Below are 25194 nucleotides of genomic sequence, written 5' to 3'. Positions count from 1 at the left end.
TATCCACATTTTAGCCTGTGTTATTTATGTATATGAATATGTGTCATAGCTAAAAGACAATGCTATTGCAGTATTATTTCTTTCTACTGCTTACGCTGTACGTAATATATCTTGAGGTGGGTACAACCTCTATTACTCCACCCTCCAGTGGGAGGAGGGCATAAGCCTCACTTTGGTTGACAGCGTCCCCCCAACTTCAAGACGGCAGGGACTGAGTTGTGCTTTGCATCGCCTTCCCCACCTGAGGGGTGAGGCTTGCAAAGGTGGGCACACCTCTCCTCCTATCTTGGTTTTCCCGACTATTCTCCGCCCAAAGTGGGGGTCAGAACCGGTGGGGGCCCGTTGCAGGGAGCAGCAAATGGCTGGGTCAGCATACAATAGCGGCAAGCCTTTGAAACTTTCCCTACGTGGACCCTGCCCATCCTCGGGGAGGAGGCGTGGCACCTCTTCCCAGGATGTGCTTTGTTTCAGGACCTCGAGAGCGGGAGGCTCTCGACCCAGGGGACCAGAAACAGGTCTGGGGTTGGCAGCTGGCAAGCAGCCAGTCAGCCAGGACACTAGAGATAGGTCGTTTTACAGGGGGCATCTCTAAGATGCCCTTAGAGTGCAACTGGCATTAAACCCCACACTGGCATCAGAGTCGTTTTAATGTGCTGATAAGCTTGATATCAAATTTCCCAGATTTCAGTAAAACAATTATGGTGCTGTGGAGTTTGTAATGACAAACTCCCAGACCATATACTCGTGTATGGCTTTACTGCGCTTACAATGTCTAAAAATGGACTTAGGTACTGTAGGGATACAGGGTTCCTGCACCTGTACCCATACAAGTGGTATAGTGCATCCAGCTAGAGGCGTGGTTAACCTATGTCATGGCAGTGGACTGTAGGCATGGCACACAGGGATGTGTGCCATGTCAACTTCCCTTTTTCAGCACCAAAACACACAGCCAGCAATGGCAGTGTGTGTTTGTGTGTATGTGTGTGTGTGTGTGTTGAGGTACAGGGCCTTTAAGGGTTGCACAATATGTGCCGCAGTCCTTAGAGGCCTTCCCTGGTCACAGTGCCCTTGATACCCATGGTACCTTTTACCGGGGAATTGCATGTGGCCTAAGAGTCGCCAATTGGGTTTGCAACAGTACAGGTTTAGGGTAATAGCATAGGCCCTGGTTAACTGGTTGGCAGGAACCCAGGGCACACTTAGTCAAAGCGCATCAACATTAGGCTAAAAGTGGGGCAACCATACAAAAAGGGGCATGTTCCTACAGTACGCAAAGCCTACTCAGGGTGACTGTAACTGCTTAGAAAATTAAACATATTAATAGATGAATAAAGTGTATATAAATAAAGAGGGAAAGTTAAAAATTGAAAAGTTTAAAACGTTAACTAAATGTGAAGAAATTCGAAATTGGAGGCTAAAAATGAACTAGTATCCTTTGATTTATTAGTGGGAATACCGCAAGTGTAGCAAACATAGTATGCCAATGAGTGACCTCAACTAAATTTAGAAAAACTCCAACTTAACCATTAAAATAATAAATTTAAAAAAGAAATACTCTGTGCCCTGCTGTATTCAGGGGATTTGCTCTCCTTGTCTACAAGTGGTCCTTTGTTGGCACCCGAATTTACATATATTTTTAGAGCAGCATGAACCATAATTAATCTGGGGGAACATGACCCACTAAGATTGAGAGCCCTGGCGAGTGGATTTATAATTTCGATAAACTGTAAGTGCTATGAATCGTATCTCAACAGTACATTTGTTTTCTGTCGAGTTTTTTCAAGATAGTCTACAGTATAGGCAGATACCGAAATGTTTTTCACTTTTGAACAGTGCTTCAATGAAGAAGTATTTGCCTTGTTTTAAAACCATGGTTATACTATGTTGTGATACTGCCCGCTGGAGTGCTGCATTATAATAGGTGTCTCATAGGGAAGAGATATTGCTCTGACATTCCTCACTGTGACGACTATTCATCCTATGCAATACATGGGGCAAGTTTTTTGCCTGATTGACCCTAGTCTTCCTTTTCATCAGTGTCTATGAGTGAAGGTACTACTGAATACTGCTCTATAGAACATGGGCTTTATTAATTGAAGGCTGTCTGATTTGGTATATGATAACTGTATTTTAGGTGAAACAAATTCCGCAAAACTGATCTTCTATTTGGTAACAGTCTTGATTGTAGGTAGTAGTTTCTATGATAACCTCTTTGATTTGGCTGTGCATGGGCATAAAAACATCCATCCAAGTTCTTGTGACAATATGGCCTGTATCATGATAAATGTAAAGGAGTTGTCTAAAATCCTGGTATCCTTCTGCGTCCTGATGTGTATGAGGCAAAGAATGATCAAAAAAGGGCTGAGTGTCTTTATGGCAAGGAAAATGTTTTCAGGGACTACAAAGCAGGACCTGAAGAGGTGTGCCTTCAGAAATAGCATTTTGTGGCAGGTGCTCCTTAGATGTTAACTGAATCTTTCAGGGTAAACCTCTATGTTTCAAAGTATGCTTTGGGTTCAGGCACCTAAGTGGAGAACTAGAATGAGTCTGCGAGGACCGTGTTGATTGTATGTGGTCGAAGCGCCTCTATTTAGATGGTGCCCCTTTTGTAAGGTGGAGTCACAGTACCTCTGAAAGTTTGACTATCAATACTTAATCTTGTTCAGATCCCTCTCTATCTGAGAACAGCTTCATTCTCCAGTTTCGCAAACACCTGACTAACTATAGGTGTCCTTATTTGCATCAAAAGCCCAGCTACATTTACAAAAGCTATGGACAGTCCATTTATACTTGAAATGCTGAGCAGCTTTCTTCACCACGATATTGAGACACAGATCACAGATCCGATGAAAACTTTGTGTGACAAAGAGAAAAAAATATAAAAATGGCATTATTTCCATCCCACAGCTCAAAAAGAAGACATTCACATATGACGTGGAAGGAAAATAAATAGGATTCAGCAGATCAAGGTAGCATCAATTTGGTATCTTTCGGTGTCCAAAGTGCTGTTGAAATCATCATTTTTCCGTACCTTCTGTTAAAAGAGATGCAGCATTTAGAAATTAAATTTCCAGTTGCAACGCGATGTAGACGACTGAGCACCCAACTTCAGGTCTGAGGGCGAAGGTGAAAAATAAGTTACATAAGTTTGGTAACTCTTTCTCTGATAATGCTCAAACTGAAGAACACCCAGGCTTTAAACTGGATTGGGAAACGTTTCAGAAATTGCTTTGCAGGGCTAGGTGGTACCAATGGATTCCACAGTGACCTTGCCTCACCCCAGAAAGCGACAGTACGGAGCCATATGCACACGGACATCAGTTTAACATAAAGCATTTTACACTGTTAAATATAGGACCTCAGGAATACATGACAAATAGTGACACTGTGCATAATCTACCTTGGGACCTTACAGTGCTTTATTTGAAGGGGAAAAAAGTAGTAGTAGTAATAATAATAATAATAATAATATTTGCCAGGGCCCTCGTCAGGAGCCCACTGCAGCTTGCATCACCCATTGCCCCTGCCACCACTGCCAATAACAGTCCCAACACAACTACTAATCATCACACTCATACAAGTGTTACAATTAAGACTATTCTACCCCCCACTTCCCACTCCGAACCCCCTCTCCACCCATCTGCCTCATTTTCCCCACTATATAAGGAATTAGTGGTAATGGAAGAAAAGCATAGGCAAATATCTCTGACCAGGTAAGCCATATAGCATTTCAGATGGAATTCGGATTTGGGTACCTGGAGAAGTTTGGACATTTTGCATTTTCTGCAGTGGGCGACAGTAGGAGTCCGTCATAACTGGAATTATTGAAGAAATGCCTGTGGGTTTGCCTCCCAGTTGTCTGTGTTTATAGGTGTGTCAAGATTAGAAGGCCTGCAAAGTCATTGTCTACTCCCGGGAGATGTTCTTCCAGGTGAAAGACTTGATGATTGGCCAAATGTCTTATTGTCAGTGGTAAAGTTTGACAGATGGGACGAGTATGCGACACCTATTTATGGATGTAGTACATGATGGTCATGTCTGTGCAAATGAGCATAGTCTCTCAGCTAATCACAGTGTAAAACACTTGTAGTGCCAATTGCACTGCCATCAGTTCGAAGAAATCAATGTGGATTTGTTGTTGGGATGACCAAGCACCTTTCATGGTTTGATGGTTTAGATGTGCTCCCCCCCACACCATAAGTGAGGAGGCTGTGGAAATGGTCAACTGCGGCTGAGGGTTGAGGAATGCCCAGCCCAGTAACAAGTAGTTTCATCATTGTAGTTGTGCTGAACCAATGTCAGCCGACACAATGTCTAGTAAAGGGGAAATAGCACTCCCACGTTGTTGGGGTAGGCATTGCCCGTCACGGTCTTCAGTATGGCTCCCAAGAAAGGTTGTACTGCATTTACAGAGAAGCATAATTTGTGCAAAAACAGCACTTCTTATTGACAGTGTGCTAGGCATTGTAGATTACTGCTGCTTTTTATTGGTCAGTTGTCTAGGTAAGGAAAGATATGGATATAGATATGGATGAGGTGCACCACAACCACCGCTAGAAATTTGGTGAATACTCTTCCGGGCTACAAAATATAGTATTTGAACTGGTAGTCCGGTCCACTTACCACAAGCCTGAGGTATTGGTGATGCACTGGTTTGATGGGGATGTAAAATTAGGAGTTCTTAGCACGACGGTCCCCCAAATAACCCCCAAAGCGGAGGAATGATTTCCTGCAGAGTTGTCATTTTTAAGTGCTCCGACACAATGTAGCAGTTCAATAGCCTGAGAATGATTATTGACCACAGTGTTCTACCCTTTGTGTAGATAAGGAAGTATAGGGAGCATATTTCTTGTCCTCTTTGAAATGGTGGAACGGTGCCCCCTTTCGAAGCAATGCCCCCATCTCCTCCTGTGGCAGCCCTTGATGTTGTGCCTGTAAGGTGGCACATCTGGTGGTATGGTAATACATTTTAAGCAGTATCCGTGGCCGACAATGGGCAATACCCACGTGTCCGATGTTCTATCTTCTGTAGTGTGGTGTGTGATAGCAGAATGAAAAGCAGGTCAATGCTTTGAAGCAGAAGTTCCCTTAGATTGGCCTTCTCTGCCTTTGTCACTGCTGTTGCTCTGGACTCCTCTTTTGAGATAGGGCTCAGGGTGCTGAAGATGAGGAGGGGCAGCTTTTGCTCATTCCCTTGCCGGCTTGTGCCAAAAGCCAGACTGCTTATTTTGGGGTGGGAGTACCCCTAAAGTCTCAGCAGCATACAGGCCTTTTTTAATTTCTTAGAGCAGTGTGTCCCTCAGTGCTCCGAATACATTTTCTCTGTCAAAAAGTACATTTAAAAGTGTTATTGCACTTCAAGACAGAAGCTGGAGATTCCTAACTAGGCATGTCCTCAGAGTCAGACGCTTGTCATTGTCTTTTTGGAAGAATTGTCAGCCATACACAACATGCATTAGATTTTGGCATTGGACATTTTCCCTCATGAACAAACTAACTTTTCAAGTATGCCTCTGGCAGGTGTTTAAATCAGCTGTCCCATGCCCACCCAGAGGTATCAGTCATATCTGAATGGGATCTTGTTGCCATGGAGTCTCTTTGCATCAAGTCTCAGCCAGCTGGTGCACATATCCCTCTGGAGCGAAACTAAATTTTCTGGGCCAATCGGTGTAGACAGTCCAGGCCTCTGCAGTGCAGTTTCAAGGTTGGAAGCCTGGATCTTTCAACCTCTATGTCTGCTTGGGGGTCAAGCCTCCTGATAAAGTTGCACCCCAGAGGAAAACTCCTCAGAGTTTTAAATACACAAAATACAGAAACAAAAGTCCCACAAGTCCCAGCCACATCAATTGTACAGTGGATTTGTGAAAACATACAACAGAAGCACTGAGAAGCACTATACTGCAGATCACAGACAGCAGTGATGCGACTATTCTGGCCTCATGGTGGGCTGGTGACAACATTATTACAGTAAGTACAGCATATAGAGCTGATATGAATAAAGGCATCTTAGAGGAGAGACATGACACAAGGGTATTAACGATGAAGGCACATGCGGTTTATCCTGGAAATATGAAGATACTCATACAGCTACAGAGGCTATGGTCTCTCCTTCCTCTTGCTCCCCAGCAGGCTGATGAGTGAGAAAGCATGTTACTTCCCTCGGGTAACTTTCTAGTAGAAACGATCTAGCCTCAGATTCCTCATCTGTTGAATATTGCCCAGGTGTGAGACTGGATCTGAAAACCTTTCAACAGTACCTCTGTGTGCAGGCAGGTAGTACTTTGCAGCTCCACACTGAAGCCATCCAGCTCCAAAAATTATGTGAGGAGCCTTTTTAAGCACCACTCTTGCATACTGGTGTCAGTTGCTATTGAGACTGTCCGCACCCTCAGACGAAGAGCCCCAATAGCAAATTGGTTGTGAACAGTGTGCAGATTCTGAGACTTTGGATCATAATAATAGATGGAGTCCGATCACAGAATAGGAAGAATGAGAGGGTCGGTGAGCAATCTGTAACAATATTCTCTCAACCAGAAAGTGCTTTACCAAAGGTAAGTAATTTGTTCTTCTGATAGAGACTTCTAGCTGCAGACTCACCTTTTGAACAGATACAAAAGCAGTACCGATTGGAGGCAGGGATGGATCTGTATTGACTCAAACCAGAAAATCCAGCAGGACTCAGCAGGCAGTTTGCCTCCCTCTGCGAACCAGACTACCCAGACATTAGTGCTTCATGACCATATGGAGGAACTCCGCATGTGAAGGCAGTGGTAGCAACTTTGGTCCAAATAGAATGAGCATGCAGGCATTCTGAAAGCTGTTTTTGGGGCAATGCTAGCAGATCTTAATGCAAAGCATGATACAGAGGGAGATGGTTCTCTTCTGTACAGCCCTGCCTTTTTTCACTTTAGAGAGCTCCACAAAGAGCTTATCGTTCACCAGATGTTCTTTGGTACGATCCATGTAGAAGCTCAGTCATCTCTTGGAGTCCAAGCAATGGAATATCCATTCCTCCTCAGAGGGGTAAGGCGGAGAATAAAATGTCCTCAGGCTGATGGTGTGACCAATGTCATCTCATGGCATCAATGGAATCAGCAATGTCGCTAAAGTGCCAGGAACCGGCATGGATCATTGCTCTGAAGGCAGAGTCAGGCTTGAAGCTGGAGGTGGCCCCATGATGGTCTCCAAGGGTCCAACTGGCACAGGGCACATGGGGGCAGGCTTGATGGAGGCCATATGGAGAACGTCTCAGCTCCATGGGGCCCGAAGGAGTGGCAGAGTGAGTCAGCAAGGGTCCAAATAATTGAAGCATGGCCTTGTGGAACTCTTCGATATGTTCCAGAGAGGTGGACGACCTCAGTAACTCGGTTTGCACTGGGACAAGTTGCTGGGTCGGCTCCAAAGTCGGCTGTCTCCAAAAGCAAGATCAAGATATATGCTGCCGCCTCTGCGCTTTTTTTTTCTTTTTGCTTTTAAAGGAGCTTGTGAGTTGTGGTTAGGGGCTAAGTCCCACTTAGATTATTTGTACTTTTTCTTTGGGTCAGTCAATAACTTTGATCAAGACGAAGCCCAACCTATGGAACAATTCCTCCCACTTCTGGATCAGGAACGGGACTGAACCTTCGACTTGGACTGCTGAAGTCTGCCACTGCTGTGCAATGTATAGTTTTGCCTTGAGGTCTCATAGGGCCTTCAGGTTCATCGACAAGCAATCATTGCAGGACTTGGAATCATGACCCAGAAAAATCTGATGAGGATCTGCAGACATTTGTTTGTGGCAGTCTTTACAGTGCTTAAAACCCATTGTTTTGGGATGTGACATTTCCCTTGCCTAGAACCATGTTGTCACATTGTCACTGTAGTGTTGGCACAATAAGTGCTGCATTCCACTACTAAAATGTTACATACTAGCCTAGGTTCACTTTTTACCATATACTAGGGGCTTATAGGCAAGTTAAATATGCCATTCAGGGACTAGCCTGTTGCACATACACATTTAAGAAGTCAGAGCGCATGCAATGGGGCCTGGTCAGACAGGCCCAGTACACTTCAGAGACAAAAACCCAGTAGCATCAGCCAAAAAAATGTAGGGGGTGGGGGAACATACAAAAAGAGGTACCTTTACACTATTGTGTGAGCCATTTCCAAGAAAAAGCTGTAACAGAGGGAGATGTGGTGTCCCTCCTCTGTGACAACTATGATGCCAAAACAAGATTGATGAGACAATATTTGGAGAGGAGCTGGACAATAGGAGAAAAAGCAATTGCTGGAGGAGTGGCAAACATCTAGTATGGAAAGTAGCTTAAAAGAGAAGGAAACAATTTGGATGCACTTTAAAACTCCAGCAATCTGTATTATAGGGGAGGGGGCAAGACTGGACTGCATCAAATTTCTAAAAACTGCCATATCACATTATAACTCCAGTGGAAAACAAAACAAGGACAATTGCAAACTGGTATCATATGGGGCAGCAAAACCATCGGATGTATGACGTTACAACGCATACTTTTACATCGCATGCCTTTACAACGCGGTATTTACAACGAATACCTTTACAACGCATAATGCTTTTGGGCGCTGGATAGTGAATAGTTTAATTTACTATTCCAACGCCAGTCCCCGTGGATAGTAGGGAAGGTGTTGGATAGTACATTAAACCTATTCCCTATCCTAGAGCGCCCCCCAGCGCAATGCGTTGTAATGGTTTGCGTTGTAAAAGTTGCGTCGTAAAGGCACTGAGTGGTAAAAGTTGCGTTGTAAAGGTTGTTCACCAAACCATCACCTTCCACTATTATATCTGAGCAGCCCGCATGATACCCTTTTTAAAAAACATTTCTTGATTTTTTTTTGATTTAACCTTCTCAATATTTTAATGAACATTCATTTATTGCGTTTGTTTCACCTGTGCAAAAGGCACACTTCCCAACAGAATTTATATCGAATTTGTCAATCTGTTACAATTACTTACAGATAACACAAAATGCTAAGAATCTTCTGGTGATCAATGAAAAGCTTCCTGGAGTTCATGTTTCCAAGTACAAATAATGAATTCAATGTCCAAGGGGTTTACAAAGTGATTTTGTATAATCTACAGGTGTTCAGGAAAGTAATGAAAACCTGGAAGTAATGTTCAACATAGTATGATTTTACCGCACCCTTTTACGTGCTGCTTTAAGGTGCTTAGTCTTTAACTAGATGTGTAATAAACAATAACAAATTCAACAACTGACTGTAGTGCGAATAAAGCGGTTTGACCTATGAAACATGGAAAAGCTCACCCAAAGCACTATACATACCTCTGGAGCCAAGTATTCTGGTGTACCACAGAAAGTCTTCATAGTCGCTCCATCAGTAATGCCTTCCTTGCAGAGCCCAAAGTCTGTGATCTTAATGTGTCCATCTTTATCCAACATGAGGTTTTCAAGCTAAACGATTAGAAAAAAAAAATCAATATGCATCAAAGTCTATTTTATACAATAATTGAAGGAAATGTGAACTAGATTGAATATGCTACTTACCAGTATGCATCTGTTCTTGGCATGTAGGGCTGCTGACATTCATATCTATAGCATAGATCGCCGCCTAGTGTTGGGTCCGGATGATTGCACATTGTTGTCCTGGAAGAGTCTTCGAAGTATCATGAGATAGGTGGCTCCTCCCCTGGACTACAGTGCGCATGGGCATCGACTCCATCCCCAGATTGTTTTTAGCCATTGTGGCGAAGATGGAGTGTAACAGTGTGAGCGATGACCATGCTAAGAGTAAGTGTAAATTCTGCAGCCGCTACAGGCGCCGGGGAGGAGGGTGGGCGATATGAATGTCAGCAGTCCTACATGCCAAGAACAGATGCATACTGGTAAGTAGCATATTCAGTTCGAGGCATGTGGGCTGCTGAATTCATATCTATAGCATAGAATATATAGCAGTCCCTCCATTAGCGGAGGCCGCCTGTGCCAGCTGCAGACGTTTGAAAAAGTGTTTTTAGAACAGCCTGCCCTACAGCTGCTTGGAGTGCACATCTACACAGTAGTGTTTCGTAAATGTGTGTGGGGTAGACCATGTGGCTGCTCTACAAATGTCTTCTAAAGGGATATTTCCCAGGAAAGCCATGGAGGCCCCAACTTGCGGGTGGAGTGGGCTCTTGGGGGGATCGTCAAAGTGCGCTTAGCCTTTTGATAGCAAATTTGAATACACTTAACGATCCACCTGGCTATACCTGCTTTGGAAATGGGGTTGCCCTTGTGTTGTGCGGAAAATGCAACAAAGAGTTGTTTTGTCTTCCTAAAATCTTTGGTCCTATCAATGTAGTACATCAAAGCCCTTTTGACGTCAAGAGTGTGGAGCATCCTTTCTGCCACTGTCTCAGGATTTTGGAAGAACACGGGCAGTTCAATAGTCTGATTGACATGGAACTGTGAAACCACCTTCGGAAGAAATTTAGGGTTAGTGCGCAGCACCACCCTGTTGGAGTGAATTTGTATGAATGGCTCTTGTACAGTGAGCGCCTGGAGCTCACTAACACGTCGCAGTGACGTAATGGCTATCAGGAAAGCCACTTTCCACGTTAAGAACTGAATCTCGCATGAATGTAGAGGCTCAAAAGGTGGACCCATCAGTCGGGTGAGGACCACATTAAGATTCCATTCAGGAGCAGGTGGGGTCCTGGGAGGAATGACTCGTTTGAGCCCCTCTAGAAAAGCCTTAATGGCAGGCACTCTGAAAAGGGAGAGATGCTGCCTGTTTTGGAGATAAGCCGCTATGGCAGATAAATGTATACGAATGGAAGCATAAGCTAGATTGCATTTGTAAAGATGTAACAGATAACAAATGATGTTGTGCGTGGACGCGTCAAGCGGGTCAATGTCGTGGTCTACGCAATAAATGACAAACCGCTTCCATTTTGCTGCGTAGCATGCTCTGGTGGTGGGCTTTCTTGCCTCCCGTATGATATCCATGCAGTCTGGAGGCAAGTTGAGGTAGCCAAACTCTAAGACTTCAGGAGCCAGATCGCCAGGTTGAGCTGTTGCGGATCTGGGTGCTGAATGTCGCCATGGCTCTGCGTCAAAAGTCTGGGTGTGAGGTGCAGCCTTTGATGCGGTACCACGGAAAGTTCTAGAAACGTGGTGTACCATGGTTGGCGTGCCCACGTTGGAGCAACCAGGATGAGCGTCATCGAATGTTGCTTTAGCTTTCGTGCCACCAGCGGTATTAGAGGTGCTGGGAGAAAAGCGTACGCAAATCTGCCTGACCAGTTCATCCATATCGCATTGCCCTGCGACTGTAGGTGCGGGAACCTGGCGGCAAAGCTTTGGCATTTGGCGTTTTCCCTTGTGGCGAACAGGTCTATCTCTGGATGACCCCACAGCTGGAAGTACGGGTGGAGTACTGATGGATGCATCTCCCACTCGTGCATTTGGTGGCTGTACCTGCTGAGCAGATCCGCCATGAGGAAGATGTTCCTCTGAATGGCCCACTTCCACATGCTCTGAGCCAGATGAGACAACTGTGGAGAGTGTGTACCTCCCTGCTTCTGAATGTAGTACATGGCTGTCATGTTGTCCGTCCGGATCAACACGACTTTGTTGCACAGATGTACCTTGAATGCCTTCATTGCCATGAAGATTGCCATCAGCTCTAGGAGGTTGATGTGCATCTTCTTTTGCTGCGTTGTCCATAGTCCCTGCACTGTGTAGTGGAGTACATGAGCTCCCCATCCCTGGAGAGATGCGTCCGTTGTTAGGATGATTTGTGGCACAGGCTCTTGGAACGGTTGTCCCTTGCAAAGGTTGTGTGGAGTCCACCAATGCAGAGAGTTGTATGCACGACCGGTCACCAACACTAGGTCTTTTAACTGTCCGTGAGCCTGATTCCACTGACGTGCTAAGCACTCCTGAAGCGGACGCATATGCAGTCTCGCGTGCGGGACTATGAAGATGCAGGAGGCCATCATGCCTATCAACTGCATGAACACTCGTGCTGGAAGCGAGTATTGCGGTCTGAATTTTTGTATTAGCAATTGAATGCTGTTGATCATCACAGAATTGGCTGTGCTGTGGCCGCCAGAGTATCTATCGTCGCGCCCAGATACTGCCGCACATGGCCAGGCTGAAAGTGTGACTTTGGATAATTCAGTGAGAATCCCAGATCGTGAAGAAGGTGAATGGTGTGGGACATGTTGGCAGCGCACTGCTGGGCCGACTTTGCTTGGACAAGCCAGTCGTCTAGATAAGGGTAGACGTGAACGTTTCGTCTCCTGAGGTGCGCAGCCACTGTTGCCAGGCACTTTGTGAACACCCTGGGCGCTGTGGTCACTCCGAAAGGGAGGACTTTGAATTGGTACTGTTGATTCTGAATGGTGAATCTGAGGTATTTTCTGTGTGACGGATGTAGTGGAATGTGAAAATATGCATCTTTTAGATCAAATGTTGTGAGGAAATCCCCTTGATTGAGCAACAGAAGAACCTGCTGCAGCGTGAGCATATGAAAGTGTTCTGAGAGAATGTACTGGTTTAGGGGCCTGAGGTCCAGTATGGGTCGTAGGGACCCGTCTTTCTTTGGGATTAAGAAGTACAGGGAGTACACTCCCGAGCCTCTTTGTTCCACTGGTACGAGCTCGATTGCCCCCTTTTGCAGCATGACGAGCACCTCTTGCTGCAATAAGTGCGAATGCTCCGTGGACATAGGACGGTGTTTTGGGGGAATGTTGGGTGGAGTGGACGGTAATTCCAGACAATAACCGTACTGGATAAGCTTTCTGACCCACCTGTCTGTGGTGATGGATGTCCAGACTGGCAGGAACTGTTGGAGTCTCCCCCCGACAGGTGTTGTATGGTCGGGGGGCAGTGACAAGGCGTCACTGTTTGTTGGCGGCGGAGGACCGGGAGTTGTTGTTTCCACGACCTCTGCCCTTGGCGCTGTTTCCGCGATAGCCACCTCTACTCTGTTTGTTGTATGAGGTTTGTGCCCCACTTTTAGTGTACCGTGTTTGCTGGGACATTTGGCCTCTGGAAACACCTCTACTGCTTGAGGGACGAAAAGTACTACCCCTGAACTGCTGGGACTGGAGAGCCCCCGTAGACTTTGCAGTCTCGGTGTCTTTCTTGATTATTTCCAGGGTGGTGTCCACCTCAGGTCCAAATAAGTGATCAGGGTTTACAGGCTGATTGAGGATGGTGGTTTGTATCTCCGGCTTGAACCCGGAGATTCTGAGCCAGGCCTGACGCCGTAACATTACACTTGTGTTAATGGCCCTGGCCGCGGTGTCCGCTGCGTCCAGTGCACACTTAATAGAAGCATTTGAGATGAGCTTCCCTTCCTGAATGAGCATCTCTGCTGCCTCCTTATATTCATCTGGCAAGTGTTGTAACAGGGTTTCAAGTGTATCATAATGTGCCCTGTCATATCTGGCCAAGAGTTCCTGCGTGTTAGAAATGCGCCAGATATTGGCCGCTTGAGCCGCCACCCTCCTCCCTGATGCTTCTAGCACCTTTGATTCCTTGTCAGGGGGAGGAGCATCACCAGTAGTTTGTGAATTTGCCCTCTTCCGGGCATTAGAAACAACTAGAGAGTCCAACGGCAACTGGCCCTTGATGTAGGTAGGGTCGCCAGGCGCCGGCTTGAACTTTTTCTCAATTCTGGGGTTTATAACCCTGGCACGTGTGGGTTCTTTAAAAATGTCCGCAGCATATTTTAAGACACCTTTTAGCATTGGCAGAGTCTTTACAGAGACGGAAAAGGTGTCAAACAGAAAGTCCACTTCAATAGGGTCAGCATGGAGCTGGACGTCATGATTCTTGGCTGCCCTCTCAATAAGCGCATTAAATGCCGCAGAATCCTCAGTAGGGGAGGTTTTGACAGCATACACTGGAGTGTCCTGGGCAGTTTGTGGATCTCCTGGGTCCGCAGCATCCGCCCATGTGTCATGCTGATCTTCAGGATCAGTGTCGGCAGGGTAGTTGTATTCATCATAGTCACCTTCCCCAGCCTCCACATCCGAGTAATTGGGCGAGATTGGAGCAGTGTCCTGAGCACGTGGATTAATCAGTTCAACAAGAACTGGTGTATCCGTGGAATCCTTTTTCTTCTTTAAAGGAATCGTGTAGGACTCCATAGGCTGTGCTGGCGTGATTTTCCGCTTGTAAATGGAAAGTTTACCGGTGTTGGCGTCGATAAATTGTTCCGACTGCTCCTCCAGTAGGGGTTGTCGATGCTTTGTGCCTACAACTGCAGGGGTAGGCTTCGGCCCCGTGGACACCTTCATGGCCGGCTCAACGACCTTCCTGGGTGCGAACGCCTTCGGCGCCACTTTCGGCGGCAGCGTGAACTGAATCGGTGCCGTCGACTTCAGCGGTTTTGCGGCAGGCTTCGGCGTGGAAGTATCCTTCGGATCGACCGCGGAAGCCTTGTCCCTAATGCGCTTCAACGAGTCCGACACCTGCTTCGTGAAGAATGCGGACGGTTTCGTCGACTCCACAGGTGCTCTCGAGCTACTACCGTGTGCGGACTCGAGGGTAGTAGTACTTTTGGCCTTGTCCGGCCGACGTGCAGGATCGACAGCTTTTGTAGCACCGAGTCCTTTGTCTGTGTCGACGGCCTTGACAAGTGCTTTCGGTGCCCCAGTCTTCGGCTCGACGCCCTTGAGCGACTTCACCGGTTCGACAACCTTCTTTGGCTTCGTCTGCACCGACAGGTCTGAAGACGTGGAGCCGACCAAGGCGACAGGCGCTTTCTGTTTCGACGTCGCCTCTACCACTTTCGGTTTTGTCGAGACCGAAGCTTTCTCTTTTGGTTTCGATTTGGCTAATGGCGGCTCCGTAGATGTGTCCGTAGCCGGGCCCGGAGGCGAGACCGTGGATCTAGGTGCAAGATCTTGGGTAAGGCCATGTGGCGATCCCTCGACCTCAGCCTTAGCTATTGTACGAACGGGGCATAGCTCTTCACTTGAGCTACCTTCCGTGGCCCCATAGGCCTCATTGTTGTCTCCTACCTCGTCGACGACGTCTTCAGTATCGAGCATCTCGACATCTGCGTCGTAGTTGGGAGTCGATCTCTGCCGCTGGATTCGAAATCGGCTCTCGATCTTCCTGCTCGTCTGCCTCTTCTCCCTCGGTATCGAAAATGTTCACCGGGTCAGGTGCCGTCTGCTGGGCCTCCTAGCGCGCCACGCGCCGAAGTCGAATCGTCTTCTTGGAGCGAAAACGAGAACAAGCCATACAGTTGGCTTCATCGTGATCCGGCGACAGGCACTTGTTGCACACCGGGTGGACGTCGATGTGGGGATACTTCGAGTTGCACACGGGGCACCTTTTGAACGGGCTCCGTTCCATGATGTGTCGTCGAATAAGGCGTGTTGCGTCGACCGGGCCTCGAGCACTGAAGAGCCACGCGACTCCTCTGGATGTCCGACTCGGGAACTGAGCCGGAACAGAGCTGGGCACCGAACGCAAGACAATACCGACGATATAGGAAAGGCCTTCTGGCCAATAAGAAAAGTTTCTATTGATTCCGAACTTGAGTGATCAAATATGCATCCGAACCCAATGGCGGAAAAAAACAATCTGGGGATGGAGTCGATGCCCATGCGCACTGTAGTCCAGGGGAGGAGCCACCTATCTCGTGATACTTCGAAGACTCTTCCAGGACAACAATGTGCAATCATCCGGACCCAACACTAGGCGGCGATCTATGCTATAGATATGAATTCAGCAGCCCACATGCCTCGAACGTTTATTTCCTGGTTTAGGCAGTCAGATGAAGTGAACATAGCAGTATCAGTATAGACATTTTCACGCAACATAGCAAAGAATAAGTAGCAGGCAAAGGCGCACAGTTATTGATTTTAAGTAGAAATGACCTGAAAACATTACCCAGTAAGACTGGATTTTATAAGTGATCTTTTCACAAATTGGCATTTGTAGGAAAAGTAACTCTTTTTGTGTATTCTCCACCCAATTTTTTGGACTAAAACTACTTTTTCTTTTAACACAGTGGCACTGTGGTCCAGGGCCCAGTGTATGTGCTCTGACCCCCTAAGAACATGAAAAATTGGCTAATCCCTGACTGAAATGCATCATACCTAGAAATCTCAAGTATATGGTACTCTGAGGACCCAGGGCTTCTATGTTAAATATCACTAATGGACTGCTGGGCCTATTGATGCAATACCACATGTCAATGAAGATGCCAACAAGCACCTTTAGAAGTTTCTCCTTGATGGACGGAAGGAAGGCTTTTAACTACAAGCAGAAGGCTGATATGGAGCTGGGACTCCCCCAGAAACCAGAGGCCTCTGATCTCCACCTCTACCAGATGGCCACCCCAACCCAGACGTGATGCACTGGTCTGTCGCTGACATAACGGCAGTCCAGCAACCACCATAGCAGGTCCTTTGCAGACTCCTTTGAAATCTGAACGTGGTCCAAGAGGTCCCTGTGACTGTGGGACCCCTGGGAGTTCAGATCCCATGCTGAGCCTGCATATTCCACCTGGCGTGGTCAACCAGTGAGATACAGGAGGCCATTAGCCCCAGTACCCTCAGAGTCGACTTCACTGAAATCCAAGAACCAAGCTGAAATATCTGGGTTACAGCCTGAATGCCCCTGGCGTCTCTTTCCCGGGGAAAGGCACAAATCCGAACAATGTCCAGAATGGCTCAGATGAAAGGGAGTGTAGGAAGCTGGCTTGGTATATACTATACCTAAGTAAGGTATAGTGTGCACAGAGTACAGGGATCCAGAGGTATAGCAGAGGCTAAATTTGGTAAGTACTAAGAGCTCTCTTTGTGGTAGTGTGGGAGAGTAGTTAGGCTTATCCAGAGGGTGTGTTAAGCATCTATTGTATTTACTCAATCAAGACTGATGCGCACACACTCAGAGACTGAATCCAGACAAATTGGGTAAGTAAAGTAAAAAGGTATACTTGTATTTTATTTCTAGAACCAAGCAGGACTTGGTACATGTAGGTAAAATATACTTGGAATGCAGAATTTCAAGATGAAATGCAGTTTTGATTGAATTTTGCAATGGTTACAGTTTGGTATTGATTCAGAAAGCATGACGCAATGTACAATAATTACTTTCAGAATACTTTTTAGTACTTTTAGATGCTTTGAGTACTGGGGTGGTATGCCTAGATACCACCAATAAGGATCTCACAATACAAGGTAAGTAAGACTTTTTATACTTTGCAGTTTAGTTATCTGTTCTCCATACAAACATTAGTCCAACACTTAGAACATTTTAAACCCAAAATCTCATAACAAGGGCTCCTGTGGGAAAAAAGTGTTAGCAGTTTTTCAGGTAAGTACTTACGAGTGGGAGTGTCTGGGGTTAGGACCAAGGTTCCCCATGGTCTAGCTGGGCAACTGCCTGGGGCGAGCCTGCCTTCAACACCAGTCGTCAAGGTAGGGGAAGACTGGTGCCCCCGAGCTACGCAGGTGCTGCCACCACCGCTATCAATTTTGTGTACACCCGTAGGGTACTAGTGAGATCAAAGGGGAGCACCGCACTCTGAAAATGTTCCTGTCCCACCACAAATCGCAGGTAGCACCGGTGGGCCGGCAGGCCGGGTATATGGAAATAGTCGTCCTGAAGGTCCAAAGCCACCATCTAGTCTCCAGAGTCAAGGGCAGACAACCTGGGTTAAGGTGAGCTTTTGGAATTTTTCCATCTGGCTGAAGGCGTGAGGGTGCAGGTCGAAAGGACAAGATACTTACCTTCAGTAACGGCTTATCTGGTACAGACATGATCTAGCCACAGGTTCCTTACCTTAGAATAGATACCCCGGCAATACCATCCCATGAGGGACTGAGGGCAAGTTTAGAAGAGGAAATCCTGCAGGACAGAGTGGCCAAAAAGGCCGCCGCTGCGGACTTGACTGTCCATGCAGTAGTGCTTAGTGAACATGTGCAGTGATGGCCACGTTGCTGCCTAACAAATGTCAAAGACTGGAACACCATGTTGCAACAATGTGGGGCAGTCTTAGCTCTGTTGGAATGAGTTTATAAGCCTTCATGGGCTGTTTCTTGGCCATAGCATAGCACATTTCGATACTGAGGACGACCCATCGCGAGAGAGTCCTCTTTTGCACCGCACAACCTTCTTTGATCCAGCGTACTCCACAAAGAGTTGGTCATCCACCCTGAACTCTTTAGTTTGATCAAGGTAGAATGACCACGATCTTTTTGGGTCCAGACGGTGGAGTTGCTCTTCTACTATAGAGTGCAGGGGAACATAGGAAGTGGGCAAGGTGACTGATTGCCCCACGTGGAAAGGTGTTAACACTTTCGGTGAGAAAGAGACCCTAGTGCAAAGGGCCTACTTATCAGGGAAGATGGTCAGGTAAGAATGCCTGGGATGTCAGAGCCTGCAATTTGCTCACTCCTGGTTTTAAGTACCGCCACTAAAAAGGCTGTTTTGATGGAAAGCAGCCAGAGGGGGCAGTTGTGCAGAGGTTCAAACAGAGTGCACTTTAGGAAGGAGAGACCAAATAAAGGTCTCACTGCCAAGATAACAACCTTGGTGGGAGATCAAATGGAATCCATAGCCGCTGGTCAATCTCAGTGGATAGAGGTGCAGTTTTTGCACGCCTGTGTGGAAGAACCTGCCCTGTTGCTGTGACGGAAGATTCTCCCGAAGTGGCAACTTGATTGGAGCAAAGACGCTAATGCCCAGGAGGTTCAGACACTACACTCTCCTGGCCCAATCAAGATACATTTAGATGTGTTGGGCCCGGTAGAGCTTGATCTTTTTCAAAACTCAAGTTAGGAGAGACGAGGGGAGAAATACAGGAGTCCTGAGCTCCTCTAGGAAGATTGAGTCTCTGAAAGAGAGCTTTCTTTGAATGTCAGTGCGCTAAGTGCTGACTTTCTTGGTGGTAGGAAAGAGATCGAGCTAAGGTTCACTCCATTGCTGGAAGACACCCTGCACTATCTCTGGGTTTAACTGCTGGTGTTTAAAGATCCCACTAGGAGATATATGAGCAGAAAAATGACAATACAGCCAGTTCCTAAGGCAAAAGACAAGGACCCATTACCCTCTCCACCCCACTTGTTGCAGTATCACATGGCAGTGGTGTAGTCTGTGAGAACCTTTACCAGCCTCCTTTTGATAGATGGCAGAAAGGTTTTTGCACCAAGCGGATCACCCTCAACTCCAACTGACTGATGTAGAGTAAGGTTTCCACTGGAGACCAGCATCCTCCGCTTCTCCTAGATGGCCTTCTCAACTCAGCAGTGATGCATCAATCACCATATCAGCTCTGGGTGGAGTAATAGAAGGGTCGGACACTGGCCGAATTCTGGTCAAGCAGCCACCATGGTAAATCTTTTGCAGTCTCCTCCAAAACTGAAATGGAACCTTGGTGACTTCATATTCCACAGCAGAGCCTGCATAGGTCACATTGCATAATTGACAAGCAGGATGCAGGAGGTCAATAAGACCCAGAACCACTGTAACCAAGACCTACGACTGAGGCTCAAACATCGGGATCACAGCTCGAAGGTTCCAGACTTGTCGTGCCGGAGGGAGGGGCAGTAACTGTACCATTCCCAAGACAGCTCCAATAAAATAAAGACTCTTTGAATGAGTCAGATGTGACTTTGGCGCTTTAATCATGAACACCAATAAAGTGAGTTGGTTCGCCATTACCCGAAGGTGGTATTCAACTGAGGGGAGCCTGCTATCAACAGCCAGTTGTCGAGTTATGGGAATTATGGTATCCAATCCTCCGAAGGTGTGCCGCAATCACTGCCATCATTTTCATATGTAGCTGGTATGGGCAGAAGCTCCTGAGCTTTGCATTCTGTAAGCTTCGTAAAAAAGAATTTACCAGATAGTCCACCAGGAATAGACCCTGGTATGCCAAGGGTAGCAAATCCCTTAGGGGAAGCAGTGGCTCTAGACTAGTGTTTCTTAATCTGTCATTCTGGGACCCCTGGAGGTCTGTAAAGCTTACTCAGGGGATCCGCAACTGCTTAGAAAATGAAGTGATATTAACAGATTAATAAAGTGTATATAAATAAAGAAGCAAACGTAGAGCAAAACATACAATTGATAATTTAAAAATAGAATGTAAACTTAAAGGAATTTGAAATTAGAGGCTAAAAAGTTAGTATCTCCAAACAGAATTGTGGGAGCAGAGCAAGCACATCAAACAGAATATAGTATGAATGATATGTGGCCTCAATTAAATTTATAAAAGCTTCAACCTTCCTATTAAAATGTGGTCTTTTTATATTTCTGAATTAAATAAAATATTTCACAATTTGTGTATTTGTTTAGTAAATGTATCTGTATTTTTGTGAATTGTATTGCAGTTTGTATTATCAAAAACGTTTAGGCTAGGGTCCTCAGGTTCCACTAATAACTCAGTAGAGGTCTCCAGATTCCAATATTGACCCCCAGGGTTCCTGTAATGATTATGTGGGGGCCAACAGAAATCAAAAGGTCAAGAAACAATGCTCTAGCTGATAAGATACATCTCTATAACTAAGAACCTCAGTGCGGAGGGGGAGTTCACCACTCTTGGAGTCAACTGGGTAGCCTTCAACACTCACTCCTGTATGCCTCAACAGACCTAGTTGCACCCAAGCAGATAAGGCAGATGCTGACATTCGTAAGCCAAGCTGGGGTTGGTGACCTCTATGAGCAATTGCCCCCACCTTAATGCACACTTCCTTCTTGCCCCATGGCCTCCACTATATTATCCCAGATAAGTTTCAAATGTGTTTATGGAATGTGAATCTGGAGGATGGCACAGCCAAGTTCATCCTACTAGGACCTCCTCTTTCAACTGATCAGAGAGCCATCATGATCACAAAGGAAGCAAGGGGCAGAGGTCTAGAGGATAGCCCGGGCCTACGACGAATACTATTCTCCTATTTCACAAGCGAGAATGTGGACAATTGCAGATGGAAGAATTGTGATTATTGTGCTGAACTGCTTCCTTACGCCTGTGGGGGCTCGCATATAATCCTAACAATTTATGAGATTTGTTTGATTATGTCATTTGAAAACTCAATAAAATCTGTTTTTAAAAAAATGGTGAGACAGGAAGCAGACTGAGAAAAGAGAACACCTCACGAAACAAGGAGTTAAAATAACTCACCCATTTTACAACTGATGGTGTAGCTAGCGAGCAACGTGGAAAGGGTGGATTCAAATATATATAAACAATATTGTCTTCTGTCAAAAACAGTTTATGAAGAAGGCTGATGTGTTTGTGGATCCTTTGCAGTAAGTTTGAAAAAAAGGCCACTTTAGGGCATGATGGAAAGCTGCAACTACAAGAAATCTGGTTCCGTAGATCCAGGAACACCGGGCAATGTTTGCATTTCAGATTGTCCTGGCATGGTTTCCTGATGTTCGCCAAAATCGGGAGATTTTGATTCCCAATAATGTCAGATTTTTCCTCAATAAAGAGTTGAATTATACGGGCTAAATATTTACTAACTTCTAATACAACAAACCAGACAGATTCAAGATAGCAGATTGGTAAAATTAGATTAAGAATGCCACCAGGGATGGCAATTATCAAGCTGTTTGACTTCTCAAATTAGTAGCAACCGTTTTCTAAGTTACTTTGCCATTTTAAGAAAGTGTGCTCAGGGAAATGTGTAAAAGCAGCAGTCAATGTCTCATATTGGAGTTTGTTTTGTTAGTTGTGAATATCCTGTTGGACACAGTGAAAAAACCACAAAGGGAAATAAACACAACTGGTACTACGTTTTACTTTAATACCACTACGGCCACTTTTTTTAACCACATATCTTAAACCACACACACATCCACTGCTTACCTTAATATCTCTGTACACCACATTTCTAGAATGCAAATATTCCAGAGCGGAGACTATTTCTGCACCATAGAATCTGGCTCGATCTTCTGTGAAGACACGCTCTCTTGAAAGGTGGAAGAACAACTAGAGGCAAGAATGAGAAAGGCAGATCAGAAAAGTGTAAAACACAATAATAGCCCAAACTGAACCACAGAAGACTTACCCATTTGTACAACCACTTATAATTAAAAAAACATGTTGCAAGGTTCAAAATCAACTTTTTTTGACAAGTAAAAAAAAACAAAAAACTTCAAGTCTGGATTTCAATCAAAATATATGCATGAACTTTTAGAAGGGCTTTCAAGATTGAGCAAAATAAAATGAGATGGATAGAATTCAAAATTGTATTGTGATCACTGGTCTTGCTCACAGTAGCATTCTATGCAGTCTGGGTTGGTTTTAATCCCTTTAAAAAGTACATCCCCAAGCTGTTCAGACTGGACTTGTTGTTCTGCAGCAGTGCCAAGATTGGTTTGCCAACAATATTTCCAGGCTAGTTTTGTTTTTGTTTAATTTATGTTTAAAAAGACATGAAATGAGGAAATGAGGCATAGTAATTACCAGGGACTAACATTCATTCAAGCATTTCAGTTCATTATTTTAATGCTGTACAGGACAGATCGAGTCACTGTGACTATGGTTTTAATCATTGTTTCGACAACTCAGCTGTATCTGTTAATCACACAGCCAGTTACTATTTCTATCTTCCGGCCTTGTAAAAAGACAGCAGTGCATTCAACACACTCCCAATTGTAGCGGCAAATTGCAATCCAGTATTCAGCACACCACCATTTTCTTCAAACTACATAAGACGAACAATCTGAATCTTCAGGAAATGGAAATATGTACAGAGGAAGGCTTGCACTTCAATAGATATTGGAGTTCTCTGATCTCCACCTCCACCAGGTTACCTCCACAACCCGGCAATGATGCATCAATCACAACCAACATCTCAGGGTGCAGAAGGAAGAGTGGTCTGCTGTAAGTTAAATTGTGGTTGGCCAGCCACCATTGCAGGTGTTGAGCTGTTAACTTTGAGATTTGGATAGTGACAATTGTGCTGAACCCACAGGTGCTTCAAGTTCCACTGTAGGGCTCCCGTGTGCCACCTGATGTATTTGAACAGGGAGATGCACAAAGCTAAGAGGCCAAGAAGCCTCAGAACCATCCTCACCTGGAACCAGAAACATGCCTGAAGTATCAGGATAATAGCCAGAATGGCCTGGAGTCCTTGCTGCAGAAGAACAGCCCGGAACTCCATTGTATCCAGCACCGCCACAATGAATTCAAGCCTCTCTGAGGAAATCCGGTGGAATCTTGCTTCTTCACTGTGAAACCCAACAATGTTAAAAGTTCTGCTGTTGTCATTTAGGTGGTCCATGACAGACGGCGGTAGCCACACCTTTAGCAGCCAGCCGTCTAGGTATGGGAATACAGTAACTCCAGACCTCTGTAGATGGGCAGCGGCCACCAACATGAGGAGTGCTGGTGAGGCCAAAGGAGAGCACAGCAACTGGAAAATGCCCCTGGCCTGCCTTGACACCCAGAGACTGCCTGTGAAATTTCAGGACAGGTATATGAAAATATGTGATCCTCAAGTCCAAGAATATCATCCAGGCACCCAGGTTCACAGCAGGTAGGGTCTTAGCTAATGTGGACATTTTGATTCTCGCTTTCTGTAAGAAGGGGTTGAGGGACAGTTCCAAGCTAGACCTGAGCGGCCCATCCTTTTTTGGATGAGGAAATAGCAAGACTAACAACCCCCGCCATTATCTCTGAATCTAGTAGCCTAGCTATTGCAACATTGGAAAGTAGGAGGTGTACCTCCTGTAGGAGGATCAACATATGCTCTTTAAAAATCTGCTCCAGGGTATGGAGATATTGGGCAGGGGAGGAAAGAAAAGAAAGGGAATAACCATATTGAAAAATTTGGACGGTGATCTGTCGGATCTGGTAGATCACCGATAGTGAGAACATTTTGTATTCGGCCCCAAGTAATACTGCACAAAGCAAAACAGTTTGTTGGTGGTTCTGGCAGAGATGGAGGAGTTGGGAGACTTGCAGACTTATGGCTGCCGTGTCAACATCTGCTGCTCCAAAAGGACTGACCAGTCTGTTGCACGACTGGTTAGGAAGCCTTTCTTTAACTATACGCTAGAGAAAAGCTGGTGTGGAAATTGTTTGGCCCATTTAACTTGCCTGGTAGTCCCTAACATAGGGTTGTATAAAGTGTACCCAGGGTCTGGAAGTTAAACACCAGTAGTGGACTGCAGCAACAACAGTGTTATTCACTATAATTGTAGTATAAACATGGCTTCTGTAGCCCGACTGCTGCAGTGTAAATCCTGTATTGTGATCTGTTGAAATGTCGCTATTTGACAATTAAAAACCTCCCTTTTAAATATTAGTAAGTCACTCCTATGTGAGCCTTATAGCCCAAAAGGTTTGGCGCATGGTACTTACAATATTAAAAAATACCATGTCTCTACAGTGACAAAGATTTTCACTGTGGCAGGCCTAGCTATCCTACATAGAAAACCTAAGTACAGGTTAAAATCTAAAGATGGTATCTCGGGCAAGGATATAAGAATAATCAAACCACAATTTTTAGGGAAAAGTAAAGCTTAGAAAGTTACATTATGCCTGAAGCTCCTGGTGGCTAATTTGCATTATATCCCCAGCAGTATCTCAGCCAGCGATTAGCCTTGAATAGGTGTGAAATGCCTTACATATTTATACAATAATGGACCTGATATTGACAGAGATGACTCCTTAGAACTTCACAAAACATTCAGAGTTGGAGCTGTGGAAATCCTGTGACATCACACTGTCAAATCCTGCTCACACCTGCCGGCCAAAACTTGGAATGACCTTCCCCTTTATTTAAGGACCACCCATCGCTCCAGCAATTCAGGAAAGGTCGCAAGACCTGGCTGTTTGAATAAACAGATAATCACAAGGCAAGCAGCAACTCCAGCAACATGAAACTCTCATGGGTGATTTGCCGCACATCACAAAAGAAATCCCCAATTGATGAGAACACAGATTTAAACCAAGTCTTGGGGGAATATGTTCCAACACAAGAGAGACTGGAGTGAAGAACCATGTTTTTGGAGAAAAGAAATCAAATGTGATACACATCATTTAGTTCTGTGTGATATTTCACCCTGCCAATTTGAGTGAGAGAGGGCAGGTACCCAGCGACAAAAACTGTACATGTGTCTATATTAAAAAAATGAGTTGTGTATGCTTCCATGCAACCAAAGCATGGTCTCTCTTATCAAAAGAAAAGCATCATAAAAAGGATTTTTTCTTGCAGCAGCTTTCCAAATTTCACTACACCCAGATTATCGCCTTTGG

General features: G+C 45.4%; 1 protein-coding gene across 3 annotated transcripts in view; it reads right to left on the bottom strand.

The window, feature by feature from the left end:
* Positions 1-25194, bottom strand: part of AKT2 (AKT serine/threonine kinase 2) — a 475180-nt gene that overhangs the window by 54577 nt on the left and 395409 nt on the right. For all 3 annotated transcript variants that reach the window (XM_078660662.1, XM_078660664.1, XM_078660663.1), the window contains 2 exons: positions 21796-21918; positions 9297-9425 (listed from right to left, as the gene is read on the bottom strand). In XM_078660662.1, coding sequence (XP_078516788.1) covers positions 9297-9425; positions 21796-21918 — 252 coding nt within the window. The remainder of the gene's footprint in view (positions 1-9296; positions 9426-21795; positions 21919-25194) is intronic.

The sequence above is a fragment of the Lissotriton helveticus genome, chromosome 9, assembly GCF_964261635.1.
Source record: "Lissotriton helveticus chromosome 9, aLisHel1.1, whole genome shotgun sequence".
NCBI classification, from domain to species: domain Eukaryota; kingdom Metazoa; phylum Chordata; class Amphibia; order Caudata; family Salamandridae; genus Lissotriton; species Lissotriton helveticus.
Note: the sequence above shows the minus strand (reverse complement) of the source record. Positions and strands in the feature narration are given on the sequence as shown.